The sequence below is a fragment of the Engraulis encrasicolus genome, chromosome 21, assembly GCF_034702125.1.
Source record: "Engraulis encrasicolus isolate BLACKSEA-1 chromosome 21, IST_EnEncr_1.0, whole genome shotgun sequence".
Classification (NCBI taxonomy): Eukaryota; Metazoa; Chordata; class Actinopteri; order Clupeiformes; family Engraulidae; genus Engraulis; species Engraulis encrasicolus.
This window is the reverse complement of record NC_085877.1, coordinates 4,036,772-4,056,267: the sequence shown is the minus strand read 5'-3', so window position 1 is coordinate 4,056,267 and position 19,496 is coordinate 4,036,772. Positions and strand designations below refer to the sequence as shown.

Here is a 19,496-nt window from a genome sequence, read left to right as displayed (position 1 = left end):
CACGCCAAGCGATAGGCATTAAATATCAATCTTTCCAAGTGTGCATTTAAGTGCACTCTCCTTCCAATATGCTTACGCTATAGCCTGTTCAGGTCACTGTATCACTGAAAAAGCAACAGCTGGCTACTTTTTATGATCAAGAAACAAGCTATCATCATACCGGTCAGAGATGTACTTCCTTCATTTTTTAGTTTCGTTTCTCTTCCTTTCTCAGTCAGCTTAGTCCCTGCAGTCAAGTCAACTGCGCGCAGTTCAGCTTTTGTCTTCTGACAGTTCGTTTGTCTCGGCGAAGAAAAAATATCCTTCAAAATGAAGACAGGGCTGTTTTTCCTGATGGCCGCGTGTGTTTTATCCACAGGTAACTGCCATTTGTAGCCTAATATGAAACCTTATCAATTTAAACTGTCTGCTTTTCATGATGATACGATGTAGCCACTGCTTCAAACTGGTGCATGTTTTCATGACTTTAACAACCCGTGACATTGGCAGCAGGCTATTGTCAATGTTGTCATACAGCATGGATTATTATTATTGTTGTTATTATTATTATTGTTGTTATTATTATTATTATTATTATTATTATTATTATTATTATTATTAAAGGTGCACTGTAACATTTTCAGTAGCCTAGGTCTAGCTAATTTCCAGATTCATGCTGACCATTCACAATTGTTCCCTTTTTAACAAGCAGCCTACTTACCACCACCATCAAATTCCAAGTAGGCTATTCTTTACGACTGGAAAAAATGCACTTTTCATAGGCTACATGAAAAGGGGGATCTTGGTCTGCCATTTTGAATTTCCAGAAATAGACAATTTTTAGCCACAAAAATTACTGTACTTTGGTCATAGGCCTACTAGTAAATATTGATTTATTATTGAGTAAATATTCATGGATATACCCAGAGGTGGAAAGTAGGCCTACTAATTAGCCTACTTTACTCGCGTTACTGTAATTGAGTAGCTTTTTTGTGTGTAGGCCTACTTGTACTTGTTAAACTACTTTTTAAATTTTGTAATTTTACTTTCACTTAAGTACATTTTCTTTCGACTTTCGAGTAATGTACTTTGGTAGGCTACATTTTACAGCACAAGCGTTACTGAGTAAAAAAAAAAAAAAAACCTCTAGAATTCTAGCCTAGTTTATAAAGAGTTGGCGCTTGCGACCTGTCTCTCACTCAAAAGATGATGGCTGACATGGAGGCTGACGATGGAGATTCACTTAACTCAGAGGAGAGCAACATTATCTGTTCTTCCTCTAACCCAGTGCACCCCTTGCACATCTAGAGGCAGAGAACGCTGATTGTTAAAAAGTAACTTTTTACTTTTACTCAAAGTAGGTTTTAAATTATTTACTTTTTACTTGAGTAGATTTTTTGACTGGTAAATTTACTCGTACTTGAGTACCTTTTCAACAGAGTAACAGTACTTGTACTTGAGTACAATATTTTAGTACTCTTTCCACCTCATACCTAATTTAGCATAAGCAGCACCGTTTCAATGAACAGTGCAGTTGCAGTACCTACTCTGTCCACATCTTACTCAGTGCACCTTTAACAATAATACTTCCGTCTCATTGGCTATAGCGCCTCTCAAAACACCCAAGGGCGCTTAACATGATGTGGTGTGTGTGTGAGGGAATCTTGTAGCCCTTAATGCACACCATACCTCCAGTGCCACGCTGTAGGCTAATAGCCATTGACAAGTTAACTACCATAGTACTACAGTACTATAACATAACACAGAATCTTTAGTAATGCACTACGGCTTAGTCATTGCCACTCCGGTAACAGCAAATTGTGACTGTGACTAGTAGACGAGTAAAAAAAAATGAATCACTTGTTCCTTTTGTCATTGTCATCAACAACTCCACAAAAATTCAATCAAAATCCAATCAAAATCCATTCATAACGTTTTGAGTTATCCTGCTGACAAACAGAGAGACAGACAGGCAGGCAGACAGACAAACAAACCAACGCCACCGAAAACATAACCTTCTTGGTGGAGGTAATAATGTAGCCTATGGTCATAATATGGGCTTGCTGTGATTTTAGAGTGATTCTTTGCCAGGTGTCATTTGGATGCAAAGACAATACTGAATAGGCCTAAAGCAAGTTGACAAGCTCATTAAATTTGATGGATACACAGCCTGATGATAGGCCTACATGTGCTCTGGCCAGCACACTTGGAACCTGACTATACAAAGGATGTTTGTTTAAAAAAATGCAGAACTGGAATTGTTTTGCACAAAGGTGTATAAATCTGGCGTTTGCAGGTTCTTGGTAAGCTGTTTCCCACGGCTATGGGTCTGGTCACATGCTTTTGCCATCATTGTGGTAATGTGTCATGTTTAGCCAGCAACCAATGAGGGCTTTAATGTGGTTGTGATTCAGATGAGAGCTGGTTAGGAAGGCTATCCAGTTTGAGTGTTTTCTAGTGACTGCCATGGAAATGCCTTTCTTCGGCCTCCCTAATCGTGTTGATTGCCACCCTCATCGTCATCATTATCATCATCAGCAGCAGCAGCAGCAGCATAATCATTATCATCATGTTCTCCTAAATGTTTGAATTATTACAGTGAAATGGTCATTATTACAGATCTTCTTATCTCCCTGTTCATCTCTATTATCGTGTACTGCAGCCATCACCTCAGGCCAAGAGGACAAGAAGGAATCTGCGACCCTTGCGCCATCACATGAGTTTATGGACTCAACTGCGCCAACCAAAACAACGACCACAGTCACAACCAAAAAGACGACTACCACACCACCAACGACGACCAAGAAGACGACCACCACACCTACAACTACGACCAAGAAGACGACTACCACACCTACAACTACGACCAAGAAGACGACTACCACACCTACAACTACGACCAAGAAGACGACCACCACACCTACAACGACGACCAAGAAGACGACCACCACACCAACGACGACGACCAAAAAGACGACCACCACACCAACAACGACGACCAAGAAGACGACCACCACACCAACAACTACAACCAAGAAGACGACCACCACACCTACAACTACGACCAAAAAGACGACACCAACCACCATTAAAACGACCACCGCTGTCCCAGTGCCAACTCCTTCGACGAACGTCACCAAGGGCAATTACTCTTACTCTGAAGGAGGCAAGCTGCTGGTCATGGCATTGACGGCCCTGCAGATCAGGGATGACGATAAGGTCCATAACTTTTTTTTTTGCACATATCGACAAATATAGCCTGTGAAATGATTTCCACAGCATTATTTCCAAGTATATTGTGATCTATGATTTTTTTTAATGATCAAAAATAATAAGAAAAAGATTTACTTGATGCTTATCTCTCCTACTTTTACAATATTACATTACATTGCATTTGGCAGACGCTTTATAACCAAAGTGACTTTCAAAAGAGGACATAATCATAGCCAACATCACTAGCATAAGAATGTCACATGAACCTGTTCTAAGTTTGTATGCATTTTTATGTTCTGGCAGAATGGAGGACTGTTCATCATCCAGCCAAACAAGACAAAGAGTAGTGGTCTAGTTGGCAAGGAGTCTGTGGCCCTGACCTTGACATTTCCTGAAGGCAAGATTGAGTTGACCTTCAAAAGGGTAAGAGACCCGAGAATCATGTTTGAAACATTTCAGGTGCACTGAGTAATATTTTTGAATCGGTTTCTTTCCAGAATTCATGCTGTCCACTCACAAATGTTACCTTTTCACAAACACTTACCCCCACCACCATCAAACTGTGTGTTCATTATGACTTGAAAAATAGCACTTTTCATTCATGTCCGCCATTTTGAATTTCCAGAAATAGACATTTTTAGCTTGCATTTAACTTACTGTACTTTGGCCATACTAGTAAATATTAGTTTATTATTTAGTAACTATTCATGAAAATATTGATCACATTTGGTAAGGCAGCACAGCTTCAATGAGCAGCATAGTTGCAATGCCTACTTTGGCCACCTGATTGAGAATACCACTGACGTAATTGTAGGGACAGTCATGGGCAATCAGTTAGGAGGACGTCAAGCTTGTAGTCAAACGGTTTTATGCTACAGCACCAGGTGGGTTGGGGGAGAGATAACGAAACCCCACCAAACTCGCCACCTCCTAGTCAACGCTCCAGTTTGGGCATGGGAGGCATATCACGATACTGCTGAGCTTAAGGACCAGTACGATAGCTCAGCACAGGCTTCGGGAGGGAGGTTTACTAACATTTCGCGCCACTTTCTGCTAGTTGACCTCGGTTACCCTATCAACCAAGAATGACAGCCTGTCAGTATTCAGTATCAACCTTAACTCTTAACCTCTTTATCATTATTTCCCAAATGGCATTGGGTAAAAAAGACGCTGATTGAATAATATATGCCATAGATTTTACTGTGAAATGCCACCACTCTTCTCCACCTGTCTTAATCTTAACCTGAAATTGTGAAAAGCAAAGTTGGTGTTGATGGTACCCTAACCCTCTGTGTCTTTTTATGTCTTTGAACAGAACACAACTTCAAAATCTGTGTATGTTGACTCATTGAGCATGGACCTGAAATACGCTTTCCAAAAAGGAGGTACGCATAATAGGTTCCTGAGCTGGCATTTGTATTTTTTAGCATTACTTTTCTTTCCAGAATTCACGATGCCCATTCACAAATGTTACCTTTTTCACAAATAGCCTACTTATCAACACCATCAAATTCTAAGTATTTATTATGACTGGGAAAATTCATGACTTGGTCCATGGCTTGTGTATTTTATACTTTCAGTTTATGCAGTGTGTTTCCTAAATATTATCAAGAGACAGAAAAAGAATGATCTCCTTAGCATGGATGTATGAAGCAAAACAAGAAAAACTAATGCCCTCAAATGAAGCATGTTGTGACCAACAAAACCAGGAAAGACAAATCGGCCAGAGAAAACAAAACTGGAAATTTTTTTAGGACAAACCAGCTGAACAAGACCTGCCACTTCCAAATGCAGGTCATGTGGCAGGTGTGGTGTGAATGTAGCCTATTTTGTTGTGGATCTCTGAGCACCATTGTTGGTCAGTGTTGTTGATCTTTAGGTCAAGATAAGAGTTAGCAGCAATTGAGTCACATACTGTACATATTGTTGGATTCTAACTCTTCCACTTAAAACTTGGATACTATTATTAAAAAAAAACCTATTATAATACTAGATCCCAGTGTGTTCTTTTAACATAGTTAGAGAGCATGGTGTCCAATTCTCAAATTGTACAGTTTTATTTGTCTATAATACATACAACTAATGCATGTTCAAATTAATATTTACATGATTACGATTAGCTATCCACAACAAACCAAGAACTACCTCTCTTCTCCTGAAGCATCTCTTTTTTTAGTTGCTTGGTCTATCTTCTGGAGTCATTTGATTTGATATTCACCCTTGTGACCCTATTGACAGAGCAATATTTGTCCATTACTCTTTGCAAAAGCACTCCAACTCTGACAGATTGCGAGGGCATCTCTTGGCATTTGAACAGGGGTGCATAGACTAGTGTTTCTCAGCGGGGGCGGTACAGCCCCTCAGGGGGTGTTGGACAGCCTTAGGGGGGCGTTGGAAGGATACAGTTGAGAGGGGGCTGTGTTTAGTTGTCATTGAGGGCATTGGTCCGTTTAAAAAATACATACAGTACTAAGGTGGGTGCTGGCATGCTTATGATGAGGTCAAGGGGGCATTGGGAGACTTAGGGTGAGGTCCTGGGGGCGTTTTTTCATAAAAGGTTGAGAACCACTGGTATAGACATTTTAAAGGCACTTTTAAGGGACAGTTCAGTCAATTTCAACATGCAGTTGTAATGCTCACACTACCCTGGACTTGTCAGTGCCTGAGATTTTTTCTTCTTCTTCTTCAGCCGTTTCCGAGATCCTGGTCATTGTAATGGGGGCAGCTCTTTGTTTACATTTCAAAAAAAACATTTTTATTTATTCCCAAAAACATCCAAAAGGTTATAAAACATCAGCAGACAACTAGCAAACAGCAGTACCTTTTGGGAAAATATTTGGAGTTGGCCTATGTTTCATTTTTTAAAAATGTAAACAAACGCTGCCCCCATTAGAATTGCTCATATCTCGGAAAGGGCTGAGCCGAAAAATGTGGCATCACCGGGTACTGACAAGTCAAGGGTAGCGTGAGCAATACAACAGCATATGGAAATTGACTGAACTGGTCCTTTAAGGCAAGAAAAAGGTGGGAACCAACAATACTCTGTCTGTGAAGATTCTCATTCACCCAGGTCTTCTCAGTCAAAAGATTTAGTTGTTTTTAAACAACAGAGAGAAATCCACTTCCCTACAAATGAAAAATTGTGTTGTTTGCGTTGTGTGGTTTTGCAGTGATGAAGACTTTGACTGGCAAGAACTCCTCCCTGGAGCTCTTCAAGGCAGGCATTGGCCGCTCATACTCTTGTTCAAATGAGACCGTCTTCCTTGGGAACAATCTATACGTGGTGTTCACCCAGGAGAGAGTCCAGGCCTTCAACTTCACTGCCAATAGTGAATTCGGCCCGAGTGAGTATTGACCCCCCTCTGTCCCATGTCATTCACTTACCGGGGACCGGCCCGGCCGGGTTTATCAATTGTAATAGAAAGCCAGTCGGTTCCAGGAGGCAGGTGAAGGTCGGCAGATCAAAGTAGGTTTAAGTCATAGTAGCAGTTTATAGTAATAGAAGAGTGCTTTTGAGTTGACTGTGTTCTTTGATGCCCTACTATGTGGGGAAGTAGATACAGAAATGTCTTTTAACCTGTTACGCTATCGAAGACTGACTGAAATAAATTTGCATTCATTAGGCTGTTAACTAACGTAACATAACCAAGGTAGAAACCATTCTTACAGGACATTATTGGTTTGAACCTTAAAAATTATTTTTTGATTGATTTTTACAGTTTCTTTGTTTACCTTAGACTTAGACTTATGTTTATTGATCCCACAAGGGGAAACTTACAAGGACACAAATGCTATGTAGAGCATGTTTCAACATATTTATGTTGGTTTTAATTGTATTGTCTTTCCTACATTAGTGGACATGTGCAAAGCTGACCAGCCAGACTACACGGTGGCCATTGCTGTGGGCATTGTTCTTCTCATCCTCATCATCATTGTCATCTTGGCATACATCTGCAGCAGACGACGCAGGAGCGACGGTTACCAATCCCTCTGAAGAACCTAAACAACAAGGCCACACCATGCCAAGATGGCAGCCATCATTCCCCATGAGACCCAAACGAGGGTGATGAGACTTCAGAGTAAAGGTGCCATTGCTGTGTATTACTTCAACCAGAGAAACTGGAATATAATGAGAAAGCTCACTCCCATTGGCACCTAATGTTCCCTCAAAAACGTGCAGTTCCACCTAGATGGCAACCGCTGGCATGCAATGACTGGGAAATCTGAAAAGGGATAAATGCTCAAAAATATTCTACTCCAATTTCCAGTCATCAACCTCATAAATAAAATGTCCTGTTCAGAACTGTGGTTGGTATTCTATAAGACAAGGTATTGTCATGTTTTTTTCGACCTTTACTGTCAAGCATTCTGCTAATGTATATATGAATTTGGCCTCATATATACAGCTTGCTGAATATATAATCTGCAGGTGCAAAATTATTTTTTAAATCAAAATTGGTTTTACCTTGGTGGCACTGCAGCTAGGCGATCGCGGGCAACTTCAGTCACTGAACCATCTCATATATTCCAGTTTCTCTGGTTCAACCAGAACACATGCACAGTACATCTTGCGGTGGTAATTTGACACTTGCATCGTGAGTTAGATTTAGTACTAATGTTGGTCCATTTCTCTAGATGTTGAATTAATACTGGGAAATGTACTGAGCAACTTACACCCAATCTCGCATCAGCTTATGAAACAGATTGAATGGTTATGGTGGTTGAAGTGATTTTATCAATGGTTTTGTTTTACTGTGTGTTCTCTGCATGTGTGTCAATCATCCACTTGGCAATACTGTCATTTACATGTTACATTTATTCTGCTTAGTTCTGTATTTTGCAATCTTACCAACAATATTCACATTTTATTATGAAAGGGAAAACCAGTTATTCCTCAGGATGCATAAGGGCTATCTAAATGAGAACTTGCACTCAGACAGTAATGGGAAACCTGCATTCAGAAGCTAACCCCCAGTGCCACATACTGTGACAGGTCTGGTTTTACCTTTTCCTATTTGAGCAGATAGAACCAGGTCTTGTAGAATATGTGGCGCCGGATAATAGTAAGCTTTTAAATTCAGGTGCACTGCACTTGACAGCACTGCTTTGTATATGTAAAGTTTGCAGACTGTAAACTATTTGAATATGACGGGCAATATGGTTGTTAGTCAAATTTCATTGGATCTCTGTTAACATGTCAGACATTTATTCCTGTTTCTTTTTTAAGTCTTGCTGATTCTTATCTCATCTCATTCTTATGCACCAAGCCAGTTACATTCCTTAAGGGAAACCCAGTGAACTACAACAACAAGGCAAGAGTATGTGTTCTGTTTAAAGATTTAAGAGTGTGATTAAAAACTGTATTTCCATTGTTTTGACAATAAAGATGGATTGACTTCCAGAAAAAGGGGTGTTGTCTATGAATGCAGGAACATTAGATGTCACATTACTTCTATACCGCATCGTTCAACCTCCTAGAGTTTCCTGCTGTGCTGTTTAGCCATTTTATACATGCCGTCCATCAGCAACAGAAACAAACAAATCAATCACACACACACACTGCATCTAAACGGGTGGGGGGTGGGATTGGTAGCAGGGGGGCCCTAAATCATTGCATGGTTCACTTATGCCTTGGGTCAGCACTGCCTGCAAACCTCTGATCTCAGGACCATTCCCGTCCCATTCCCTCAATCACGCAATGGAGTTGACATGGCATGTCAGCTCTTCTTACCTTGTAAAACTGCTTGGGATGTTGGGGTATGATTGATCAGGCAGGGACGTTCTAAGAATGTGAGCAATCCTTCACTATTTTCATCACTTTATTTCAACACTATTAATACATGGTCTCCTGAATATCGCATGTTACCATCATACTTCAATATTCTAATGTGGAAAAGGCTTTTTTAAAGCTTCTATTACCAAGATCCCTCTGATGTGAAAGTGATGTTTGGACTTAAGAGGGCACAAAACATGCCTACCCACCATCACAATCATCTATCATTTACATACACCATTTGCTCAGTTCATCCCAATATCATTTGAGTAAATTCACGCACCACTTCTGAATAGGATGAAGCTTTTTTCCCAAGAAAAAGACCAAGGCTTGGTTGAGCGATTTCCCAAATGCACAGTTGTGCAAACACTGTCTGCATGCAGGTTGAAAAGTTCTTGGTTTGATCAAAGTTGGAAACAACTTTAGAATCGGCCATTCTTTAAATTAGACTTAAATTAGACAATTGCCCCCGCCTTGTGTTTGTTTATCACTCTCACAGCACGTCCAAAGAAAAGGGTCTTGCCACTGTTGGCCATTTGGGGGTATATGGAAGCGATTGCAGTGGGGGACGTTCGTAGAAAAACAAAGTAGAGAAGCGACCGCCCCGTGTTCGTCCAGCTGGTCCAAACCTAAACTTTGGATGGATACGCAGCCTACTTCCTGGAGACGACGCAAGCAGTAGCTGGAAGATGGAAGGTATGCGCCTTCATAATACCAAAGCATGGTTTGTTACGCAACATATAATACACGAGACCTTGTGTAAATAGGTATAACACAATGATGCGCATATAGAACAGCTATTCCAAGTTTCGATTCTGTGAGTTGTGCAGTTCTGGTGTCTTTTTTCATAGGCGCAACCCAAACGACGACAGTGGCAGAGCCAAGTTCACCCAGCCCTGTCTCTCACACTCCCACAACAACAGCAGACCCGTTGGTCCAAGTAACGTTTCAGAAGGACCCGAACAGAAAGCACAAATTTTTGGAGTCAGAACCCAAAGCGCTGGGGGTAGGCTATGTTTCTGTGTTTTACGCACTGCGTACATAAAACGACGCCGTAGCCTACATCATGTGCGTTACTGTATACTAATGTGCATTTTGTATACAATGTCTTGTTTTCCACCAGTGCACTCAGATTGTACTTGGTTGTTTCCTGATCAACTACGGTATCCTCGACCAACAAGGCATCGAACGATGGGAAGGTCCGTTAGTAGTGCACATACTAAGTGGAATCTTTGTAAGTGATCAACTGGAATAATGCGTCAGGCCTACTGCATTGAGCCAAATATTGTTTGATAAATTAGCTTCGCTTCACAATGCTCTTTGCATACTTTTTTGCAGGCGATTATGGCTGGAAGTATGGCTATTGCAGCACAGCAACTTACACTTCCCTACGTAAGTATACTGTTGCGTGGATTACTAGTATAGGCCTATAAGTATGTTGTAAGATCTATGAGAATAGCTTAGACATGTAAGTAGGCTACATTGTTTTTTGGGACTGTTATCAAACTACCTTGGAGTTGGGACGTCAAGGCTAAGGGCATTCTCTTCTTAGGAGTATGATTCTTCATGTCACAAAACACCGTCCTTTCTGTCAGCGGTGGAACACAGGGCCCGGCCCCTCAGCCCCCCCCCATAAGCCAAAAAATATCTTAATCATATGAATCCAAATGAGAGAATCAGTAAACTGTAAAATTACTGTAGAGCAGGGATGTCAAACTCAGGTCAGGGGTGACATTTTAAAATATTGATTTCGGCCTGCACCTTTGCCCCAGATTTGGATTTTGGCACACAGTGAATTTGAGTGTGACACCAATACTGTAGAAGGCAGTGACGTGCGCTGGGATTTATGGCTGGTGAGGCAACTTTTTCAATATCAGATTTTCAAATAAATAATTGCCAAATAGGCCTACCGACAAGTTCCATATGTCGTAGCAGCTTTCTTAACATAAGGTAGGCCTACATATTTTGACATACTGCATTTCCGCAGAGAAAATGCTATTAGATCTCTCTCTCTCCCTCTCACACACACACACACACACACACACACACACACACACACACACACACACACACACACACACACACACACACACACACACACACACACACACACACAGGATTCAAACAGTGGTCTCACATAAACCACTCAGCACCAATGTGGACAGCAGAGGAGAGGAGAGGAGAGAAGAGGAGAGGAGAGGAGAGAAGGGGAGGGGAGAGGAGAGGAGGAGAGAGGAGGAGAGGGGAGGAGAGGAGAAAGGAGGAGTGGAGAGGAGCTCAAGGAGAGGAGAGGAGAGGGAGAGGAGAAGAGGAGAGGAGATGGGAAAAGAGTATCCTGATGAACCAGTAGCCTGTAACATGGTGTCATATAGACCGCTGAGCACCACGGCGAACAAACCGGTGTGATGGCTTTTGTGATACGCACTGGATTCTCGTGCAAATGTAGGCCTACATCTACTTGTACGAGGCTACGGCAAGCGATGTGGGACAAAGGTGTGGCAGGAAGCGAATGTCAACGTAAACAGATATTACACAAGCTTCGATATGGTCACCAAATATTTTGGGACTGTCATTTCTGTTATGCCTACACCTTGGAATTAAATCAGAGTCTTGTAGTTACACGGGTATATTTGATTTACCTCAACGGTACCCTGTACTCAACTTTACAAACAGTTACCGGGCACATGAGAATCCGGTGCCCATCACAAAAGCTACCACACCGGACAGAATCACGGAGGATTCTCTCTCTCCCCACGGGTCTCACAAACACAGGCTTCACACACAGGAAATTTGTCTTACTGAACTCCTACATCAGGTCCATGCGCCGCTCTTTTCCTTCACTTTGTGAAGGCGTTGTGGGGCGTTGTGCATGCTAACGTTACTTTAGCCGGTGCTGTTCATCCAAAGCCCCAAACGTCGCCCCAAACGTCCAAAGCAATTTGGCATTGAATATGAGTAGCCGCGAGGATTTGTGTTTCGTGAGGCTCCTTAGTCCTTAGTAAATTGTTAAGTCGTAAAATCCCATGCGAATGGTCTTCCACACATTCTCGCCGGTTGCAAACAAGTTACAGGGGAAACAACTAATATTTTCTGTTGTACCACTCACTTTGAAATGATCGGGTAGTTATAATCCTCTGACCGGTCACCTGCAGTAAACCCTTCAGCTCTGTCGGTCCTCCATTATGTATCACATATTTTCCCCTTGGAAATCCAACTTTGAGAATGCTCTTAGTTTCATTATGAAATCCACTTGTAGCAGTCAAAGTGAACAAGCTAGCCAACAACACCGACTGACTGTATTGTGAACTTCAGATTCGCTATGACGTAACTGTCCAGCAAGACTCTCAACACCAGAAGGAGTCTGCGGCCAGGCTACTGCTCGCCTCACCATTGTATCTTTCAGTGGGCGTTATGCAAAAGCGTCCAGAGTAAAGAAATGATAATCACACGTAGAAAATATTTAAAAAATATCAGGAAATGAGGGCACACCATACATACTTCTATTAAGTGTATAAAAACGTTTAATACAATATTACCAGGTTGCATTCACAGAACGAGCAACATGGCGCATGCGCTCAAACTTGTTAACGAGGGATTGCGCAATCCGGGGTGAGGCCAGTTCAGAGTTGGCCCAAATTCAGCGTATGTGGAGCAATTTCACATGAAATGGGCAAATATTACGATTTTGGCCACGGAAATGATTGAAAATGAGTGAAACTGTTTAAATTCTGCTCAAATGGTAGTTATGGTGCAGATGCTCGAAAATAATAGCTGTTATTGTTACTATTATTCACATTTACTGCAGCTCATCATTCTCATCTGGAGCTGGTGAGGCCGTGCCTCCCCTGCCGTATTGGAGTGCACGTGCCTGGTAGAAAGAGTTGTCTTCTTTCATGGTAATCTCCAGACCACGCTTTATAAATACAAACCCCAACAAGTGAAGACTACATATTAAACATATTAACAGTTAAACAAAGAAAAAATGCAGTTTTGGAGGCCATATGCACTCATTTCCAATCTGACAGCTGCAACATGCCTCAAAAGTTGGAACAGGACCAGTGAATGCAATAAACATTAGAATAAGCTGTAACAACACATGGACATTTCAAAATGAGTTATATTGACTGCCAACATTAATGTCTAGATACAGTGCCCTCCATAATTATTGGCACCCCTGGTTGAGATGTGTTAAAAGCCTTAAAATAAATTCAGTGTTTATTGCAGAAGAATACTGTCACACTGAAAATTGTAGGAAAATGTAGCCTTCAACTCAAATGAATTGTAAGAAAATAAAAAAATCCCTGACTAAAAAATAATTATTTTTCATTAAATCACCTGTTCCACAATTATTGGCACCCTTAACAATTCCCAGGAAATAGATATAATTGAAGCATTTCTGTCATTTCTACAGTAGTTTACAAAGTTTACCAGAGTATGTAGGAACATTTAATTAGTAATTCATCACTTCCTGTTTCCCTGGGGTATAAATATGACGTGACACAGAGGCCATTTCTCTTATCCACTCTTAAACATGGGAAAGACAAAGGAACACAGCATACAAGTGAGGCAGATGTGCGTCGACCTTCACAGGTCAGGCAGAGGCTACAAGAAGATTGCCACTCAACTGCAGCTGCCCATATCCACTGTGAGAGGAATAATTGAGAAGTTCAAAACAACTGGAACAGTGGTAAACAAGCCTGGACGAGGACCCAAGTTTATTTTGCCACCACGCACAGTGAGGAGGATGGTAAGAGAAATCAAAAGATCTCCAAACCTCACTGTAACAGAATTACACCAAATGGTAGCATCCTGGGGTCACAAAGTCTCCAAATCAACCATCAGGCGCTGTCTACACGCCAACAAGCTGTTTGGGAGGCATGCACGGAGAAAACCTTTCCTCACTCACAATCATAAACGCAAGCGTCTGGAGTTCGCCAAGCGGTATTGGGGCTTCAACTGGGACCGTGTGCTTTGGTCAGATGAGACCAAGATTGAGCTTTTTGGCAACAAACACTCTAAGTGGGTCTGGCGTACCACGAAAGATGTGCATGCTGAAAAGCACCTCATACCCACTGTGAAGTATGGGGGTGGGTCAGTGATGCTGTGGGGCTGTTTCGCTTCCAAAGGCCCTGGGAAACTTGTTAGGGTGCATGGCATCATGAATGCTTTGAAATACCAGGACATTTTGAATCAAAATCTGTTGCCCTCTGCCCGAAAGCTGAAGCTGGGTTGTCACTGGGTCTTTCAGCAAGACAATGACCCTAAACATATGGCCAAATCTACACAGAAATGGTTCACCAGACACAAAATCAAGCTCCTCCCATGGCCATCTCAGTCCCCTGACCTCAACCCCATTGAGAACCTGTGGGGTGAGCTGAAGAGGAGAGTACAGAGGAGAGGACCCAGGTCTCTGGATGATTTAGAGAGATTCTGCAAAGAGGAATGGCTGAAGATCCCTCTTTCTGTCTTTTCCCATCTTGTGAAACATTATAGGAGAAGATTAGGTGCTGTTTTGTTGGCAAAAGGGGGTTGTACAAAATATTAACACCAGGTGTGCTAATAATTGTGACACACATTATTTGATGTCAAATAATTATTTCTTTATGTGGGATTTTTTTCCCCACTGAATAAATGCACTTGTATTGAAGGTTGGATTTTTCTCTTTTTTTCCATTAAGGTCCCATATTATTTAGAAAAAAATAAAATAATTGGAAGCTAAAAAACACATCTCAACCAGGGGTGCCAATAATTATGGAGGGCACTGTATAAGACCATGAAGTAAATGATAGAAGTCCACAACACTGTTAATGCTCCCAGTGATTTATTGGCACAACGTTTCGGACCTTCGTCCTTTTTCAAGTGCGACCATAAGACCATCACAGAGAGCCTGAGTCACTCAGTATTAAAGATGCATGTTTTGAAAATGACAGTATCTTGTTATTATTCACAATTTACCTAGCGTTGGTTTGTATTTTCCTTCTCTATCACCAAGCATACTATTGTGTTATACACTGTTTAAACTGAAATTAATAAACTCATTTGTTTCTGCCCAGTTGAAATCCTGTTTGGGAATGCAGGTGATTGCCTGTGTAATCTGTGGGATCACCTTCTTTTTGGTCATGGTTGGCAGTGAGGTCATACATTTTGGCTCCTGCTATCATGAGTTTGACGGCTGCTTAATGTTGAGGGTAAGTGGACATGTTTGAAGACATAATCCTCAATGAATTGCAGCAGCATCACAACTGAATAGATGTTGAAAACTCTCCCTTGCTTTCCCTTCACAATGTTAATTTATTATTACGTTTTTATTTTACCTTACATACAAGCTCATACTGCCTAAAAAAGCGGCCATTAAACAATGCTGAATAAAATGGGAGTTGGTTTAACTTTTTTGTCAGCAGGAGTTAGATGATTAAGTTACATGTGGCATGCGGAAGCGGCATGCCAAATGAAGGCTATGTTTTAGTTTGGTGGACACACATTATTCACAGGTTAGGCCTAGGAATGGGTTTTGGTCTTGGCACAGTTCGACATGTTTTTAGGTAGGTGCACACACATTGTCCACTGACAGGTTTAGAATCAGGTTTTGTAAGTACCATAACCAAGAATAAGCGTCATGTGACCACACTTACCAGGGGTGAAAGTAGTTTTCATGTATTACCGGTGCTACGGATGTTACCGGTGCTACCGTGCACTACAGATCTATATGTCTGCTTGACTATTTTGGATAACTATGGGCTATTCTCTTCATAGAACACTTGTCTCAAACGGCAAAGTGTGGTTATAATTTTTTACTTCTGTAAATAGCGCACCTTAATTTTTTTCAAATGTGGGTTTTTGGCCAGTATTAAACCTGTTCTCTTACAGGTACTGCGCACTGGCTGTAAATTTTATAGATACCGGTGCTGTGCACTTGTGCGCACCCATTAACTTTCATCACTGCACGCCACTAAAACATTCATCTACCCATTCTCCCTTTCGTCTGCATCTCTGGCAGGATGCTGAGCTCCATCTCATCATGGAGGACGCGGTGGTCCTGATCACCCTCATCTGCATCTCTGCCACGCTGGCTGCCTACTGCTGCAAAGTGGTGCAGTGCTGCTCACCGGTGGGCCACGTGGTGAGTTCCAATCAGAAACAGGACTCTTGATTTGTCCCAGAATTGGGCAATTCGGGTTTACAGTCTGAAAGAAAATCTGGAAAATGTCAAGATAAAAAGAAAATCCTATCTTTACTTTTGACTGATAAGAAGTTTGTGTCATACACACCCCGGTCTCGATTGAGTTGAATTGAGAATGGAGTCTGCTGATACACAGAGAATGGCGTTACTACCCACCAGTCAAATCTCTAACACGTTACATGGACAAGAAAGGCACATTTTCCTCCGTGTGACTATTGATGGACCAGGTGGATGAGCTCATGGCTGGATCAGTTTTGTGTGTATAGAGCTCCACTCAGACGCCAACGTTCTGCATAAAGATCACAGTCCTCTTGAAAGATGCAGACATTTGCCTCTGCCACCTTTTTAGGAGTATCTCTTCTAGACACTGGCAGTGGCTTTGGGAGATGGATTTAGCCCATTTTCAACATGAAATGGCCCAGCTTGCTCGTCTCTAATTCTACACCACACCACTATCCCTCCCGCATTCTTGCCGTCTTTGTGGAGCTCTATCCCTCCACTTGGCGGACATCTTGGGGCAACTATTTCAGGCAGCTATTTCTCTATATTTTTCAACTGCGCATGAGTGGCATTTGCTTGCGAGATGATAGGATCGGTAGGCAATTTGGCCCTTTTTGCCGGAGAGGTGGGGGTTTTGGCGTTACAAATCGTTCATTTCTATGGACGTTTTTTTAAGCGTTTCGTCTCATGTACAGTGTTTCTGGCGCAAATTCCTGATCCAGCAATGGGCTCATCCATTTGCTCCATCAAGAGGCACTCTCACTAGTTCATAAAAGCTTTGGAAGAATCTGTCTTCTCGTATTTCTAGACCCAGTCTTGACTTGAGTTTCTTATTGAGTGGTTGTCAGGTTTCTGCCTCTTACTTTGGCCATGTCTTGTCGTCCCACTCAATGTAGGTTTCAGTTGTGGAGTGACATGCGCTGCAGAGTAATAGTTTTCTGGTAGTTTCACTTTTAACTTGTGACCCTGTTGGCTTTGTAATTATGTGTTTGATAGTAATGTGATCATGTGACCAATATTTAGGCAATTTCAAGACATCCATATCCCCCTTATGATCAAAGTACTTCATACCTAATAACAAATAAGACTTAATACCTAATAATTCTGCACACTGTGTGATTACAGTGATTTTACTTAACCATATATTGTGTTGCATAAACTTTAAGACAAGACCAACATTTAATTAACAAAGGTCAAAGATAAAACTGTTTCGTGTGTTTCCTCAATTCATTGTAATGTTTACATCTGTGAGTTCAATTCTTTTGATCATGCGAGTGTACAATGAACCGGCTTTTCTTCTTTGTTCTTTTCCAGCCTGTGATCACAGTGCATGTTCCTGCGGACCAGCAATGACAAACAGAATCAAGAGAGAAGCAGAAGGGCCATCATGTGTATGCCGATTTGTAACCATGAAATATATTGATTTTGCCTATTCAGTGTTTTGAAATATAGTGTGTGTGTGTGTGTGTGTGTGTGTGTATGTGTGTGTAAAATTATCTGCTACTGCATATAATTGTACAATTGTCTATTTTTCATATATTTGAAATGCTTACACGTCATCACAAGTATAACGTTGTAGGCCTACTTAGTGCACATTCAATACACTGTATATTTTTTTAACTGTTGTCATAAATACACTGATAGTATATGGAGCACCAAAAACAATTCAATCATACAGTAATTCCGTGAAATCAGCCTGTCCAGTTGGGAAGCCAAAGGTTGACAGTTATACTGTTGGTGGTGTGTCCACAGACCATTGGCAAGAGTAGCCAAATGGACTCACATAAGACTGATTTGGTGTAATAGCATGCATGATTTTTTTATATAACCTTTTCCAAACAAATAAATCAAATTTACTTTTGCCTTATCTGCACTGTATTACTTTGCAAAATTGAGGGTGATGTCTGAAAAAGAAAACAACAACCCAGGCCTGTTGACATTTTTAAATCATTGTGCTTCTTTGAAATCCAGGACAGATAGGCCTAATTGAAATCGATGTAAATCGCCACATGAATAATATTAGATTGTATTTCGTCAATGGCTCTTATTTCCAAATTACAGTTTCATTCGGTTTAGGTACACTGTGTAAGATTTTTAGTTGTTTATTTCCAGATTTCATGCTACCCATTCACTAATGTTACCTTTTTCATGGATAGGCCTACTTACCACCACCATCATCAAATTCTAAGTAGGCTATTCATTATGACTGGAAAAATTGCACTTTTCATACTGTAAGAATTGTGTTCACAGGTGGAAGATAGACACAGAGGCAGAGATTTGTCAATCATGTTCAGAGTTTACTGAGGATACTCAGGCCATTACAACGATACAGCTTAATCAGTCATATCATCAGAGAAAGGCGCATTTCTGCCCTCCAAGTGTCTGTAAGGTAGTTTTATTGAACTTGTCTTGTCAGTTTTGATCAGCTGTCCTGATCAGGTGATCCTGACAGAAGTTACAGAGTACCTTCAGACACTTTCATGATACATTTGTAATACCTTAGCAATGGCTTAGTGTGTCTGAACGTACTCTGCAGCCTCTGTGTTCTGTTTGTATCAAAAGAGGAATGTTCTTAGGTCTCCCGATAAGGGCACACAAGCTAATGGTCTTGCTAGTATATACCGTATTCTATATTCATATGAAAAGGGGGATCTTCTCCATGGTCCGCCATTTTGAATTTCCAGAAATAGCTATTTTTAGCTGCAAAAATGACTGTACTTGGACCATACTAGAAAATATGAGTTTATTACTCAGTAAACTTTCATGAAAAGATCAAATTTGGCAATAGGCAGCCCAGTTTCAATGAGCAGTATAGCTGCAGTACCTTTTTTGACCATTCCCTGCACAGTGTACCTTTAACAGTATGAACTGGCTTGAATGAACAGGTTAAGCATCCAATCAATCAAAACTCTGTGGGCGCTACATTATAGCAGAAATGGCATTTAGTCTTTATGCTGCCAAATGCTAGAACCAGCTACCTGCCCAAATTAGAACTGCCCCAACCGTATCATGCTTTATTAAAAAGAAATTAAAAACAGCTTTATTTTCATCTGCCTTTGGGAGATGGTTAGTTATTTACTGTCTATAATAATATAATATACATTATTATTTTTTCTCTTCTCTCTTTACTCTTTAGCCCACTGAATGACAGTTATGGATGATAATGTTCTGTGCTATATAAATAATATTGATTGATCGATGGCGTGGCGATAGTATTCTTGCGGAGATCTCAGCCCAGGCGTATATGGTTAGTTCTTTTTACTTAGGATTTTGACCTACCCACTATCATAACAATTACTGGCAAATGAGCCTACGAAGGGACTATACATTTGTCCTCTCCTGCCAGTGTGT

General features: G+C 41.1%; 2 protein-coding genes across 2 annotated transcripts; both read left to right on the top strand.

Annotated features, from left to right (window-relative positions):
• Positions 1 to 36: 36 nt before the first annotated feature.
• LOC134437718 (macrosialin-like) lies at positions 37 to 8,593 on the top strand. Its single transcript, XM_063187237.1, has 6 exons — positions 37 to 358; positions 2,642 to 3,198; positions 3,496 to 3,615; positions 4,508 to 4,577; positions 6,363 to 6,536; positions 7,047 to 8,593. The coding sequence occupies exons 1-6, from the start codon at positions 310 to 312 to the stop codon at positions 7,184 to 7,186; spliced, it is 1,110 nt and encodes a 369-aa protein (XP_063043307.1). The 5' UTR covers positions 37 to 309; the 3' UTR covers positions 7,187 to 8,593.
• An 854-nt stretch (positions 8,594 to 9,447) lies between these two features.
• On the top strand, positions 9,448 to 17,989 carry LOC134437717 (uncharacterized). Its single transcript, XM_063187236.1, has 7 exons — positions 9,448 to 9,661; positions 9,817 to 9,971; positions 10,089 to 10,199; positions 10,304 to 10,357; positions 15,019 to 15,153; positions 15,963 to 16,085; positions 17,460 to 17,989. The coding sequence occupies exons 1-7, from the start codon at positions 9,655 to 9,657 to the stop codon at positions 17,496 to 17,498; spliced, it is 624 nt and encodes a 207-aa protein (XP_063043306.1). The 5' UTR covers positions 9,448 to 9,654; the 3' UTR covers positions 17,499 to 17,989.
• The last annotated feature ends 1,507 nt before the right edge of the window (positions 17,990 to 19,496 follow it).